The 12,706-nt window shown below is 57.8% G+C and overlaps 1 protein-coding gene across 2 annotated transcripts in view; it reads left to right on the top strand.

Moving 5' to 3' along the window:
- The window catches only part of SHISAL1 (shisa like 1), a 69,433-nt gene extending 58,857 nt beyond the window's left edge, over window positions 1-10,576 (top strand). For both annotated transcript variants that reach the window (XM_042948080.1, XM_042948079.1), the window contains exon 5: window positions 10,399-10,576. In XM_042948080.1, coding sequence (XP_042804014.1) covers window position 10,399 — 1 coding nt within the window. In that variant the 3' untranslated portion in view covers window positions 10,400-10,576. The remainder of the gene's footprint in view (window positions 1-10,398) is intronic.
- Window positions 10,577-12,706: the final 2,130 nt, after the last annotated feature.

The raw sequence follows: 12,706 nt of genomic DNA, 5'->3' as shown, positions 1-12,706 counted from the left end.
GCCTCCTCCATGCAGCCTTCCGAGACCACCCCCTTTGTGGCTCAGAGCTCTGCCCTGGGGGGGGGGGGGACTCTGCTCTCGCCTCGGTGGGATTGCCTTCTCCCCCACCTCCCGACCCCCCGAAGGTTCACTCCGGGCACCTGCACGGTTTGCCCCTCGTGAGAGGTGGATTCGAGCATCCCCGCATCTTGGGGCGGGGGGGGCAGGGGGGGTGCAGTGGATATATGGTCAGTGCCACGCAGACGCAGACGGAGGTACCCCCGCCCTGGAGGGGCGCACTGTCTGCGGTCCCCACCCCCCCCCAGGCAATGAGTCATGTTGGGTCTCCTGACTCCTGCCTCTGTCAGCTAAGGGTTATTGTTACCGACTCTCTCAGCCTTCTGGAAGCGTTCATTGTTATTCAAATTGCCAGGTGCTCTGTCTTACCCTCCCAATTAGGACGCAGACACCAGCTGGGACACTCGTCATCCTGGTGGGTCCCCCTCCCCCGCTGCCACTGGTTCCGCAGCTCTCTCTGCACCGCCCCCCCCCCCCCGCCCCCTCCCCCCGCCCCCCAGCTCCCTGCCCCCAGCCCGCCAGGCCACTGCCCTGCGTCAGAGCGAGGGGCGCACACAGCAGTCGGCGGCCCAGGCTGCTCGCCCTCCCGGCTCCACACGCGCGGGTTGCGTGACCCCCCTGAGCCTCAGTGTCCCCATCTGTACGCGGAGGAAGTAACATTCCCCCCTCGCAGGGCTGTGGGAGAGCTCGGCGAGACTGTGCGTGGAAAGCGCTGGCACAGAAGAAACACCCAGCCCAAGCGCCCTGACCCCTGACCCCGGCCCTGACCCCCGCCCTTATTACAGCCGGGGAGGTGGGGGGGGGGGGAGTGGCGGCTTCCACGTCTGCTCTCGGGGCCCTAGGGTCACGTCCCAGTGCCTTCGCCTGGCATGGAAGTGCTTGGTGGCCGCCAACCCCCCAGACTCACCCCTGCCAGGAGCGTCTGTGCTGCACCGTTTGAGCCCCTGGACGGCCTCGGCTCAGGCCGTGCCCTCCCCCTGCGTCCCTTCCTCATCTTCCTGACTCTGCTCGGGGCTCAGCTCGACACCAGCTCCCCCGGCTCCCCGAGGGCTCTCCCTGAGCCCCACCTCCACCTCTGCACCAGGCACGGCCCCCGGGGACTCCCCGCTGGCACAGCGCGGACCTCCCGCTCTTGTTTGCAGGTCCCCCACCAGCTCTGAGCCCCAAAGGGCAGGGCCCACCCCTGGCTCAGGTCTGTGCCCCCAGCACCCAACCAGGCCTGGCAGAAGGTGCGGCCGGTGAGGGCTTAGGTGTGGACACTGGTGTTGAGCAAAAGGAGCATTGGTGACCCTGCGAGGCTTCTGGCAGTGAGGGGCCAGGCCACCCGCAAGGCGCCCGGGAGGACCGGTGGCCCCCAAGGACAGGGGCGGGTGGCTCTCAGGGACAGGAGCCGGCCGAGCGATCGGCTTCCTGCACTCACGGACGGGAGCTCCCTGCATGACCGCGATGCAAGTGCCATGAAAGCAGCAGAAAAGCTGACATTCGCTGACTCTTTGTTCTGAGGTGCAGTGTTCCTGACGTGCATGGACTGCCCTGGGGCGACGGGCCCTGCTGTGTCCAGATGGGCCAGGCCAGAGCTGGCAGCGAGAGGCCCCGTTGGCCAGCAGTGAGGAGTGGCAATCGGGTGGGTTCTGAGGCCCAGAGAGGTTGAGCGACTTGCCCAGGGTCACACGGCTTGCGAGGGAGAGACCTGAGATCTGGACCCAGGCCTGCCCCCCAAGGCCAGGGGCAGTCACCACCCCCAGCCCGTCTCCAGGGCCCTGTGGTACTGTAACCAAGACAAGCCGCATGGAGGGGGTGCCCTGTGAGCAGGGTCTTGAAGGATGAGTAGGAGTTTGCCACGTAGAGAAAGGGGCGGTGTCCCCAGCCTGTGGGAGCAAACTCGGGCGTTCTGGAGAGGCTTTGGAGAGGGGAGCACAGATGTGGACACAGTAGTCGGAGTCTGGCGGTGAAAGGCCCCGAGTGCCCGCTAAGGCCTGTAAACTTTACCCTTGAAGAAACCCTGACCAATTTTTTTTTTTTAATGCCATTGATTTCGAAACATTTCACTTTGTGCAAAAGAATATACGTAAGGGGCGCCCGGGGGCTCGGTCCGTTGAGCTTCCATTCGATTTCGGCTCAGGTCATGATCTCTCCGTTGGTGGGATCGAGCCCCGAGGGGGGCTCTGCCCTGACAGTGTGGAGCCTGCTTGGGATTCTCTCTCTCCCCCTCTGTCTGCCCCTCCCCTACTCATGCGGTCCCTCGCGCTCTCTCTCTCTCAAAATAAATAAGCGTAAAAAAAGAACATACATAAAATGTATAATGCAACAAACGCCACGTCCCCCTGCCCGCCCGGCCTGTGGCACAGAGCGACGACAAGAGGCCCCCCGCATGCCCCACCCCAGCGCCCCCGACTCGGTTCCCCCGGCCTGAATTTCGCACCTGCTGGCCTCACTCACCTCCCCCCGGGCGGTCGCTGGAGCAGCTTTTGCTGTCCGGAGAAGTCTCTCTGGGCAAATACAGAGGCTGGCCTGACCGCGGGGCCCAGAAGCAGGGACTGCCTCCTGGAGGCCCTGGCCAGGGTCACGGGTAATGCCGCCTCCCTTCAGAGAAAGGGGAGCCTCATTTCCACATCAGCTGAAGAGCAGAGACCAGTAAGAAGGACATTCCTGCTGCCTCCGTGTCTCAAAAGGGCCACCAGAGGCAGGGAGGGGAGCTACGGGAAGGATTCGGCCCATATTGTAAAGGTTTCCCAGCTAACTGAACAGTAGAAAGCAATGGGCCGTGGGCTAGTGAGCTCCCTGTCCCTGGGGAAGCCAAGCAAGGTCTAGACAACCACCTGGATTGCCTCCACAAGCGTCCTCAGACTTCCTCTTCCTTGAGCCCCTGGGGCTTCCTCTGTCTCAGCATTTCCCTGCCTGATGTCACTGTCTGCCTCTCCAGATGCAGCTGCCAAGGCCAGAGTCTGAATCATCCAGCCCCCCCCCCCCCAACTAAGTCCCCAGGGCTGGGATAGAGCAGAAAACCCTGCATCAGATAAGCCCTGCTCTTAGGGAACAGATGTGGCGGCGGGAAGGCGGACGGTCCTCAAATGAAGGAATGCGAAGAGTGTGGCAGTGAGCAGGGGGTTGGGGGTGCAGGTGGGTCAGGAAGGCCTCCCTGAAGAGCCAGCCATCTGCACCGAGACCTGAGGTTGCTCAGAAAATGAGCCGTGCACAGATGTCTGGGAGAGCAGCCTGGGCAGAGGAGACGGCAAGTGCAAAGGCCCTGAGGCAGGGGCGCCCAGGAATGTTGGAGGAACAACTAAGAAGCCCTAAGAGGGCTGGAGAGGAAGACAGAGGAGGCATGGCAGGAGACCACGTCGGGAAAGTATGAGGGGACAGCATGGAGAGACACCAGAACCTTGGTAATAAGAAGCCATTAGAGACTTTCAAGCAGAAAAGATTTATTTATTTGTAACATTTATTTATTTATCTTGGAGAGAGAGAGCTCGAGTGGGCAGGGGTTGGGTAGCAGAGAGAGAGAGAGAGAGACAGGGAGAGAGAGACTCCCAAGCAGGCTCTATGCGTTCGGCACGGAGCCCGACGCAGGACTTGATCTCACGAACCCTGAGATCATGACCTGAGTTGAAATCAAGAGTCAGACGCTTAACCGACTGAGCCACCCAGGGGCCCCCTATATCTTTTTAAAAATTTTTTCAATATTTATTTTGGAGAGAGAGAGACAGAGCGTGAGCAGGGAAGAGGCTGAGAGAGAGAGAGAGAGAGGGAGACACAGAATCCGAAGCAGGCTCCAGGCTCCCAGCTGTCGGCACAGAGCCCGGCGCGGGGCTCGAACCCACGGACCGCGAGATCGTGACCTGAGCCAAAGTCGGACGCTTCACCGACTGAGCCACCCGGGCGCCCCACGCCCCCTATATTTCAAAAATATATAAGAAGCACAGAGAACTCTGGCTTCCGTGTCGAGAATGCACTGTCGGGAGGTAAGGGCAGAGAAATCAGCGAAGAGTATTGAAATCCTCGAGGGCGGCGGCTTGGACCAGGGCGGCGGCAGGGAAAGCGGTTAGGTTCCGCGTGTATTTTGAAACAATGAGATACGGGCTGGCGGGTTGGACCTGGGTGTGCGAGAAAAGAGCTGCCGGAAGAATGGAGCTGCCATCAGCCGGAAAGGGGACCGAGGAGGAGCGGGTTTAGAAGGAAGCCTAGGAGTTCGGTTTCGGGCGTGTCGAGGACGTGATGCCAGCTGGGTACCCAAGGGGACAGCCAGGAGGTGGTTGGATGTTCCGGAATAAAGTCCGGGGAGGAGGCCTCGGCACGTAGACGGGATTAAAGTCACCAGCCCCGACGACGGCTAAGACAGACACCAGAGGACGGGAGGTGTGTGGGCGTGGGGCCTAGGGGCGGTGACAGACTGTCCTTTCTGATGTCGGCCTCCCTCTCCACGCGTGGGGAGCCATTGCTTTTGAACCGGTGCCCTACCGACGGCCGTGTCATTGATCCCCACCTCCCGCCATCGCCCGCATTGCTGCAGCGAACGGGCTTGTACATCCTTCGCCCTTGCGCGCAGATTGGGGGGATGATGGTGAAACGGAGTTGCGGGGTCAGAGGGCATGTGCGTCTGTAACTCTGTAGCACGTCAGACTGCCTTCCAGAAATGACCTTGATGTCTCTGCTACTATAGCAACGAGGCAGGGATCCCCCGCCCCCCGCCCCCCGCCGCCAGCCCCACAAACCAGCAAACACGAGGAGCACACAACCTTTCTGGTCTTTGCCGAAGTGGTGGGTGAGAGCACGTGGGAGGGTCCCGTTTGGTGGCCCGGAATGCTTTGTCATTATGGCTCTGATTTGCACGGATCTCGTTTTTGACTTTGGATTTGCGACTTGACGGTTTTTCTCTCTCCACTTGGCAATTGGTCTGCTGAGATGCTCTTTTCCTGGATCCTTGGGGGTAATTTCTGTCTTGTTGGCAATTCACTCATTTCGTCGAGGTTTTCTGATGTCGTTGGACAGGGTTGAGCGGGCGGGCTCCCTCGCTCCTCTCTGATCGTTTGTCCGCTCGCCTCGGTTTGCCGAGCACCTGCTCTGTGCCCAGCATCGTTATTGTCCTGGGGACATGGTAGTGGACCGAACCAATGAAACGCCTACTTTTATGCGCAGAGGATTGTAAACCTACGTGGGTAACACCTGTGCACGGCTAGATTTTAGTTAGTGCCAGAGAGAAAAACAGCATAGCACGGAAGGAATTGGAGACGGGATGCAGCTTCTCAGGGTGGTCAGAGAGGGTCTCAGGCACAGGTGACTTGAAGGCCACGAGGGAGTAAGTCATGTGTCTCTCTGGGAGAAGAGGTGGGTGTCTGGGTCCTCGGGAAACACGGAACACATAGGATAGATGTGGATGCGGATACAGACACACATATACGTAGAGATACGCTCCAGATGTAGATATAGCGACGCTGTAGATATATACACACCGTAGATACGGATAGGCTATAGAAACAGATACTGACACCCTGTGAGTACAGGTGAGATTTACTACAAGGAATTGGCTCGTGCAGTTTTGGAGGCTAAGCAGTCCCGCGATCTGCAGTTGGCAAGCCGGAGACCCGGGAGAGCGGATGGTGCGCGCGGGCCGGTGCGCGTCCCAGGCTGAAGGCCGGAGAAGACCGATGTCCCCGTCGGAAGACGCCAGGCCGAGAGGGAACTCTCCCCCGGTCAGCCAGCCTGTCCGATTCAGGCTCTCGATGGACCGGGAAGGGCGGTCGGCTTTACACAGTCAACCGATTCCGATGTGAGTCTCATCCACAAACACCCGAGCAGACGCGCTCGGAATCGTGTTTGCCCAGATACCTGGCTCCACCCCCACTGCCCAGTCGAGCTGACCCACGAAATGAGGCATCCGGGTCAGGGTGGAGTGACCTTCTCTCTTTTGAGAGAAGACAAGAACTTGATCGGAGGCGACGGAGAGAGAAGGTTTTGGCTTCCTCTCTGATGGGACGGGGGCCCTGAGGGATTTTGAGCCGAGCGGTGACATAATCTGATTCGGGTTTTCACAGGGTCCCTCTGGCCCAGGGTCCCAGGGAAGCCACTGCAGGAAACCTGTGGGCCCGACCCGCGGTGGGAGAAGGGGGCGCAGGAAGCGTGTGGTTCACGGGTACAGCAGAAGGCGGGCCCGCTAACGGATCGGAGTGGGCTTTGGGGGAAGAGGGGGGCCAGACATAGCCCTGAGGCTCCGGTGCGGGCCACAGGAAGGATGGACTTATATTTCCTGAGGTCAGAGAGCCCTCTATGTATAATGTCTGAGCCCCCGGGAGGAGATGAGCTCCTCAGGGGTGATGGAGGTGGAGAGGAGAAGGGAGGGGAAGGGGGGAAGGGGCATGGAGAGGAGCGTGAGCAGCGGTGACCAGAGAAGCAGAAGGAGAACCGGGAGAGGTTCCGGAGTGTCTCAGAGACAAGAGGAGTGACCCTGTGGCAACCCCACTGGCGGAGGCGGGCGGGGGGGGGGGGGGTGGGGAGGGGAAGGGAGAAAAAGGACCAGAATCGACCACGAGATTTAGCAACACGGAAGCCTTGGGTGACCTTGACAAGGGCAAATTCCGCAGAATAGTTGGGACAAAAGCCTGTCTGCGGGGGGCCGAGGGATAGTGGAAATGGAAAGCCAGCGGTCACTTCCTCCTCCTGCCTTTTCGATTCAGCCACAGCTCACGTCTCCGTGTCTTGCAAAGAACCAGAAACTGCATTTATTTATTTATTCCTTCCTGCCTTTGTCTTTAAGTTCATTTCAGTTTTGTTAAGGAGTGTTTATCTACTTTGAGAGAGTGGGGGAGGGGCGGAGAGAGAGGAAGAGAGAGAGAGAGGGAGAGAGAGAGAATCCCAAGCCGGCCCTGTGCTGTCAGCGTGGAGCCCGACGCGGGGCTCGAGCTCACAAACTGTGAGATCGTGACCTGAGCTGAAACCAAGAGGCAGACGCTTAACCGACTGAGCCACCCCGGCCGGCGCCCCAACTTAATTTTACTTTTAAGGTAGCAGTTGCTTTTTCCTGGAGTTTGTTTGGCCTTTCTTTTTTAATTTTCTGAGTGGGATCGTTAATTCATGTCCTGTCTATTAATATCAGTATTGAAAGCTGTAAATTTTCCTCTGAGCGTCTCCTGAGCATCCCACAGGTTCTGAGATGCGCCATTTTCATTTTTATTATGGTCCCCATGTTCTGAAATCTTAATTCCCTAGCTCTCTCTCGGACCCAAGAGTTATTAGAGAGTTTCTAAACGTCTTGGTGGTAGAGTTGGCTTTGTTTTGTGGTTTGGTTGTAAATACTTTCAAATTCTAGTGTATCGTGATCAGAGAACGTTATCTCCTTGTTGAAGTTGGGAGTTTGCTCTCTTCGTGGTCTGATAGTCATTTTCTGTGCGTTTGTTTTCAAGACCCTTTGAATAGAAGGCGGATTGTGTTGAATACGCACACACACGCACACAACTGCACACGACACAGGCACACACATTTGTCAACTTCCTCTGTAATGGACAGAGAGGTTAATCAAAACGTGTGAGTACCAGTGGGGCCCCTGGGCGGCGCAGTGGGTTGAGCGTCCGACTCGATTTCAGCTCAGGTCACGATCCCAGGGTGCTGGGATCTAGCGTGGAACCTGCGTGGGATTCTCTCTGTCTCCCTCTGCCCCTCTCCCCGGCTTGCATGCACACTCTCGTTCGCTCGCTCGCTCTCTCTCTCTCTCTGAAATCAAAACAATATGTATTTTCATTTACGTTTGTAAAAAATGCACAAATACTAGCCAGCATGTCTCCTGCTTCCTACATTTCCAGCAGTTCTGGCCCCGTAAGGCAGAGGCCATGTTATCTGGTGCACAGACACCCCTTGCTCTGAGATCCTCGTGGTGACTCATCCTTGATCGACCCCCGCCCAGTGCCCTGCTTTTTCTCCTGCTAGACTCCAGCTTTATCTAAGATTCGGATCAAGACCCCTGCCATCTGCCCAGCCTTTTATGTTACACCCACGTGACCCCGTTCTGCCTTCAGGAGACCTTGTTTGTCATCTGGTCTGAGAGTCTTTTTTTTTTTTTTTTAAGCGACTGTGTATGGCTCATTAGCATTTCCTGACGTGGCAGCTACATTTGCTGTTAGTTCTGTCATGGTTTGTGATGGGCTTCCCGCTTTTATAGCGTTTGTGGAGGTTTGTCAATTTTCACCATATGGTCTCTGTTTTCTTTGTTTCATTTTTTGTGTCTGTGTCTTGTGACAATTTGCAAGGCTGTGTTTTTGATCCTGTGGTTATCTTTATAATTATGCTGTGATAGGACACCCTTAATTCTCTCTTTCTTTAGACCATGTGTATTTTCTCCCTACATATGAAGGATGTCCAAATCCGAATATTTCTGTTTTCCTTCCCCTTCTCTCCCTTCCGCCAAATGCTTTTGGTTGCTTGTGTTTTAGGATTTTTTTTGTGTGTTTACTGTTGTGCGTCTAATTTTACTTAAACCTCGGAACGATTCTTCAGACCCCTGAACGTAAGTGACGAAGACGTGGTTGATGGGATATTCCCTCCTTCCGTCTCACCTCTCCCCTCCTATCCGTTATCATTTACACCTGCCCTCTGTTTTCGCTTTCCTTCTTTCCTATAATAGTCACGACCCTCGGCTTTGTCTCAGACGGTCCTGCCGTTAAATAGATTCTCGCTGCGAGGGCCCTTGCCGTGCTCCCCCCGTTTGGCCTTGGTCCTCGAGTAATTTATATATAAGGACTCACGAGAACTCTGTTTCAAAAAGAGGCTCAAAAAGACGATGTGAAGCTTGAAAGATGGTTCATCTGGGTTTTCCATTCTTGGTTCATGCATCCTTCAACACGTACGCAGGAAACCCCTGTGATGTGCCCGCCGATTACCGTCCCAGCCCCTGATGATACAGCAGTGAACACAGAACCCGAACCCTTTGGTCCCCTCGTGGCTTACTTTCTAGCTGGGGAGACACATAGTAAATTGGACCAGTAAGTAAACTCAGTGGATGCTATGGAGAAAGGTAAAGCAGGTGGTGGTGGGGGGGGGGGGTCACCAGACCTGGCTTTGCTCTGGGCAGAGGACGAGGCTCTGTGGAAGCCCTACCCTGCGCCCACGCACGTGTCCCCGCGGATGCAGAGCAGGGAGGTTGGCCTGCTTCTCGGCCTCTCGCCTGCTCTGGAAGGATGGGCTGTGCTGGCCTTGTCAGAGCCCCGCCCTCAACTCCCCGGCCTTGGCCCTCGTAACACACCCTGGGGCTTGACTGAAGATGGCTTATCGGTTAAGAGCCGTGATCAGATGCGAGTAACAGAATTCCAGCCGCCCTGGCATGGAGGTGAGCTGTCAGGACCCAGCACCAGAACCAGGTTCCTCCCGGCCCCCCACGTCACCTGCATTAGCGAGTGTCCCTCCTTCTCGCGCTCTTACCTAGATTCACGTCCCCTCCGCAGTGGACTTCCGCCTACACGGGGCTGGGTCACGTGACCACCCCGTCTGCCAGGAAGTCTGGAAAGGTAAGTGTCTGCGACTAGGCCGTTACCCCTTTGAATGGATGTGGGACAGAGGACTCACAGTGCCATCGCGACGCTGCTGTTCAAAGCTGTGAGTGCCCTGTGGGCCAGTGTTTGCACTCCTGCCCCTGCCCCGTGGGTCTCTCGGCCCGTCCCTGTGCCAGGAGCACCCTGGTTTCCGCCCCATCGCTTCGTAGGATATGGTCGCATCCAGTGACATGATTCCAAGATTCACAATGGTTTTTATTACGATCGTGAGTGGTATTGGTGCCTGTTCTTAGTATCTTCTAGATTTTTATAGCAAGGGTGACTGTATGGTTTATCATCCAAATCAAAGTCCTTACTAGCCCGGAAGGGGAACAGTATTAAAAATTGTGTCAGAACAGCTGGTGTTATCTGGGATGACCCAAGCTGAGACACGTGGTCACTCTGGTAATTGTTGCCATAGATAAACACCATTGGGGTTTGGAGGTGAATCTGATGTCTCGTGGATTGAAAGTCGTATCTCTGTATCCGCGTTCTGTCCTAACAATTACCCTGTTGATTCTCTTGGATTTTCTGTGTACATTGTCTGCTACTGTGATTCAGTCTCTTCTTTTCCACTCCTGAGACACTGTGCTTTTTTCTTGTCTTATTGCATGGGCCACGGGTGCTGGTCCTGGATGGAGCCATCGTGGTGGCGGACGTGATCGTCCTGCTTCCCGTGTTAAAGCCAAATGGTTCTCAGCATCCAGAAGTCACGCACTCGGAGAAAACCTGGCTTCTCCTGGCACTGAGGCCCAGGAGAAAGGTCCTCAGTGAGTCCCCACGGAGGAGACACCAGGTGACGTTTTGTTTCCTTCTGCTTCCCCAGAAAACCCTTTCGCCGTGCCTCAGGATGGGGGAGGTGAGACCCGAAGCGCCCGGCACGACCTCCGAGAAGAACCACGTCAGCAGAGACCCCAGGGAGAGCCGAGGTGGCTGCAGCGGTGGCACAGGAGGGAATGCCACCTGTGCCCCAAACCCCCTTCCGTGGACTTCTAAGACTAGGAGCAAACTCAGGGGTGGGGGCCGGGGCCGTAAGGGAGGGAGGGGGTCGTGAGCCACCCGTTCGCAAGCAATAGTCCCGTTCTGGGCCGGTGGCTTCTGAGAGGTGACGCCAACGTGGACTCAGGATGGGCAACACAGAGCCACTCTAATGCAAGCCTGTGCGACGTACCCGTGGGCCCCTTGCCTCCGCTCCCTCCAGTCGTGGCCTGTGGGCCTTTCCGTGTCAGAATACTGAATGTGAGTGTGTGCGTGTGTGTGTGTGTGTGTGTGTGCGTGTGTGCGATTTGGGGTGTTCTTTTTGTTTGCTGAGTCTCTGTTGGGGTCCCCGAGTCTTCTTATGGGCAGAGGTTCCCCTGTGCTGGGGGTCCTTGCCGGCGTCCCGGGGCAAGCTTTTCGCCACAGCTGGCAGCTGGGACCCAGCTGGCATCAGCGGTGTCTCAGAGGCCACTGGGGCTTCGCAAATGCTAGTGAGGGTTTGCGCTCCTGGAATTTATTCCCGTCACAACGTGGTGACAGGAGACGCGTCTTGGGCCACCCATGGCGCAGGCACTCGGCCGCGTGTCTTTGTGTGCCCGCTCTCCCGCCGCCTGGGAGGGGGGTGTGGTGAGCCCCCCGCAGAAACGGCTCTGAGGAATGAAGGTGCCAGGGTCACAAGGCCAGGAGGAGGCCGTCCCCTCTGTTTGGTCTTAGGGGTGTGGGAACCCGAAGTCCAAACTCCCCAGCCCAGGGCACCCCCAGCGCAGTCCCTGGGAAATCTCTCCAGTGGCTTCTCGGTGGACTGGCTGTCGCCCTGAGTTCTCCGCCCACCACTGCCCTGAAACCCGCATCCACACAGCACATCCTGGTTAAGCGCCTGCTGTGTGTCAGGCCCCAGGCCGGGCCGTGATGGGGACCGGCCCTGAGGCAGGCGGGCTTTGCCTCTGCCCTGGTGGGGCCACCATCTGGTGGGATAGACAGACACACAGATCTGTGCTGGACAGGGGGCCGTGGGAGCCCCTGGGGAGGGGGACGTTTCTAGAAACCATTCTAGTTTAAGGTGAGGCTTCCAGAAACCCGATGCCTGCGACATCCGTCCACAGAGCTCCCTACCACCACCCCCACCCCTGCTGGCCCAGGGCACACACAGGGAAGGGCATTGCCCAGGAAATGATCACATGAATCCCCCAAGGCCACACTGCCAGTGTAGACGCCCTCGTCCTGCTAGTGTCAGCGATGACCAGACCTCCCCCAGCTCTTGACTCGGTGGCCCCTGCTCGATACACGGGTGTCCCCCTGATGGCACCTCCTCACCTAGCCAGACCCGGTGTTCTTGCACGCGGACTATCTGCCCTTCAGACACAGCAAGTGAGCGGGCGGGCCCCTGCTCGTGGCGCTGGTTTCACGGCTGGGGAGAAGCGGGTGACGACTGAAGATGCTACCAATGGCGACCGGCGCGTGGCCGAGAGAATTCCGTCCAAACCGTCTGTGGGTGAGCGTCTCGCTGAGAAGCGAGAGTCAGCCACGGGCCTTAAAGCCGGGGGGAAGGCGACCCAGTACAAAGGTCCTGAGGCAGCAACACGCTGGATGGATTCAAGGAGCCGGAGAAACCCAGGGTGGCCGGGACCCAGAGGGAGGGCAGAAGGGGCGGAGGGTGAGGGAGTCCGTAAGGCTGGGTACTCAATGGCCCGTCCTTGGACGAAGCGCTCTCCGTGCACCCTGATTCTCTGTCCCTTCCACAGCTGCATAAAGAAGGGACGCTGCTCGTTTCGTGGACTAAGGCTGAGACCCCGATGGCCCCCGTGGCTTGCCACAGGCCGTGGGGGACCAGATGCACGGTTTCCGTGCATCTCCCCAGACTGGGGCGCCCGAGCGCATGGCTTGGCAGGGGCAACATGGGAAAACGTTGCTTGGGGTCTTGAGTAGGGCTGGGCGTGTCTTCCCTTCCCCGGACACCGCGGGGGGCCTTGGAGAGGCAGCCGGCCCCGCCCCACCCCTCCCCGGCGGGTCACCCCTCACCTGTATGCATCCTAGGTGCCGAGCTTCGGGAATCAGGGGGACCTGAGGGTCGGGGGTGGGGCGGCCACAGAGACCCAGATTCTGACATCAGCGGTACCCCAAGAGCAGTGGGACCTCGGGCAAGTCCTGTGCTTCCT

Source organism: Panthera leo, chromosome B4, assembly GCF_018350215.1.
Source record: "Panthera leo isolate Ple1 chromosome B4, P.leo_Ple1_pat1.1, whole genome shotgun sequence".
Lineage (NCBI taxonomy): Eukaryota > Metazoa > Chordata > Mammalia > Carnivora > Felidae > Panthera > Panthera leo.
Note: the sequence above shows the minus strand (reverse complement) of the source record. Positions and strands in the feature narration are given on the sequence as shown.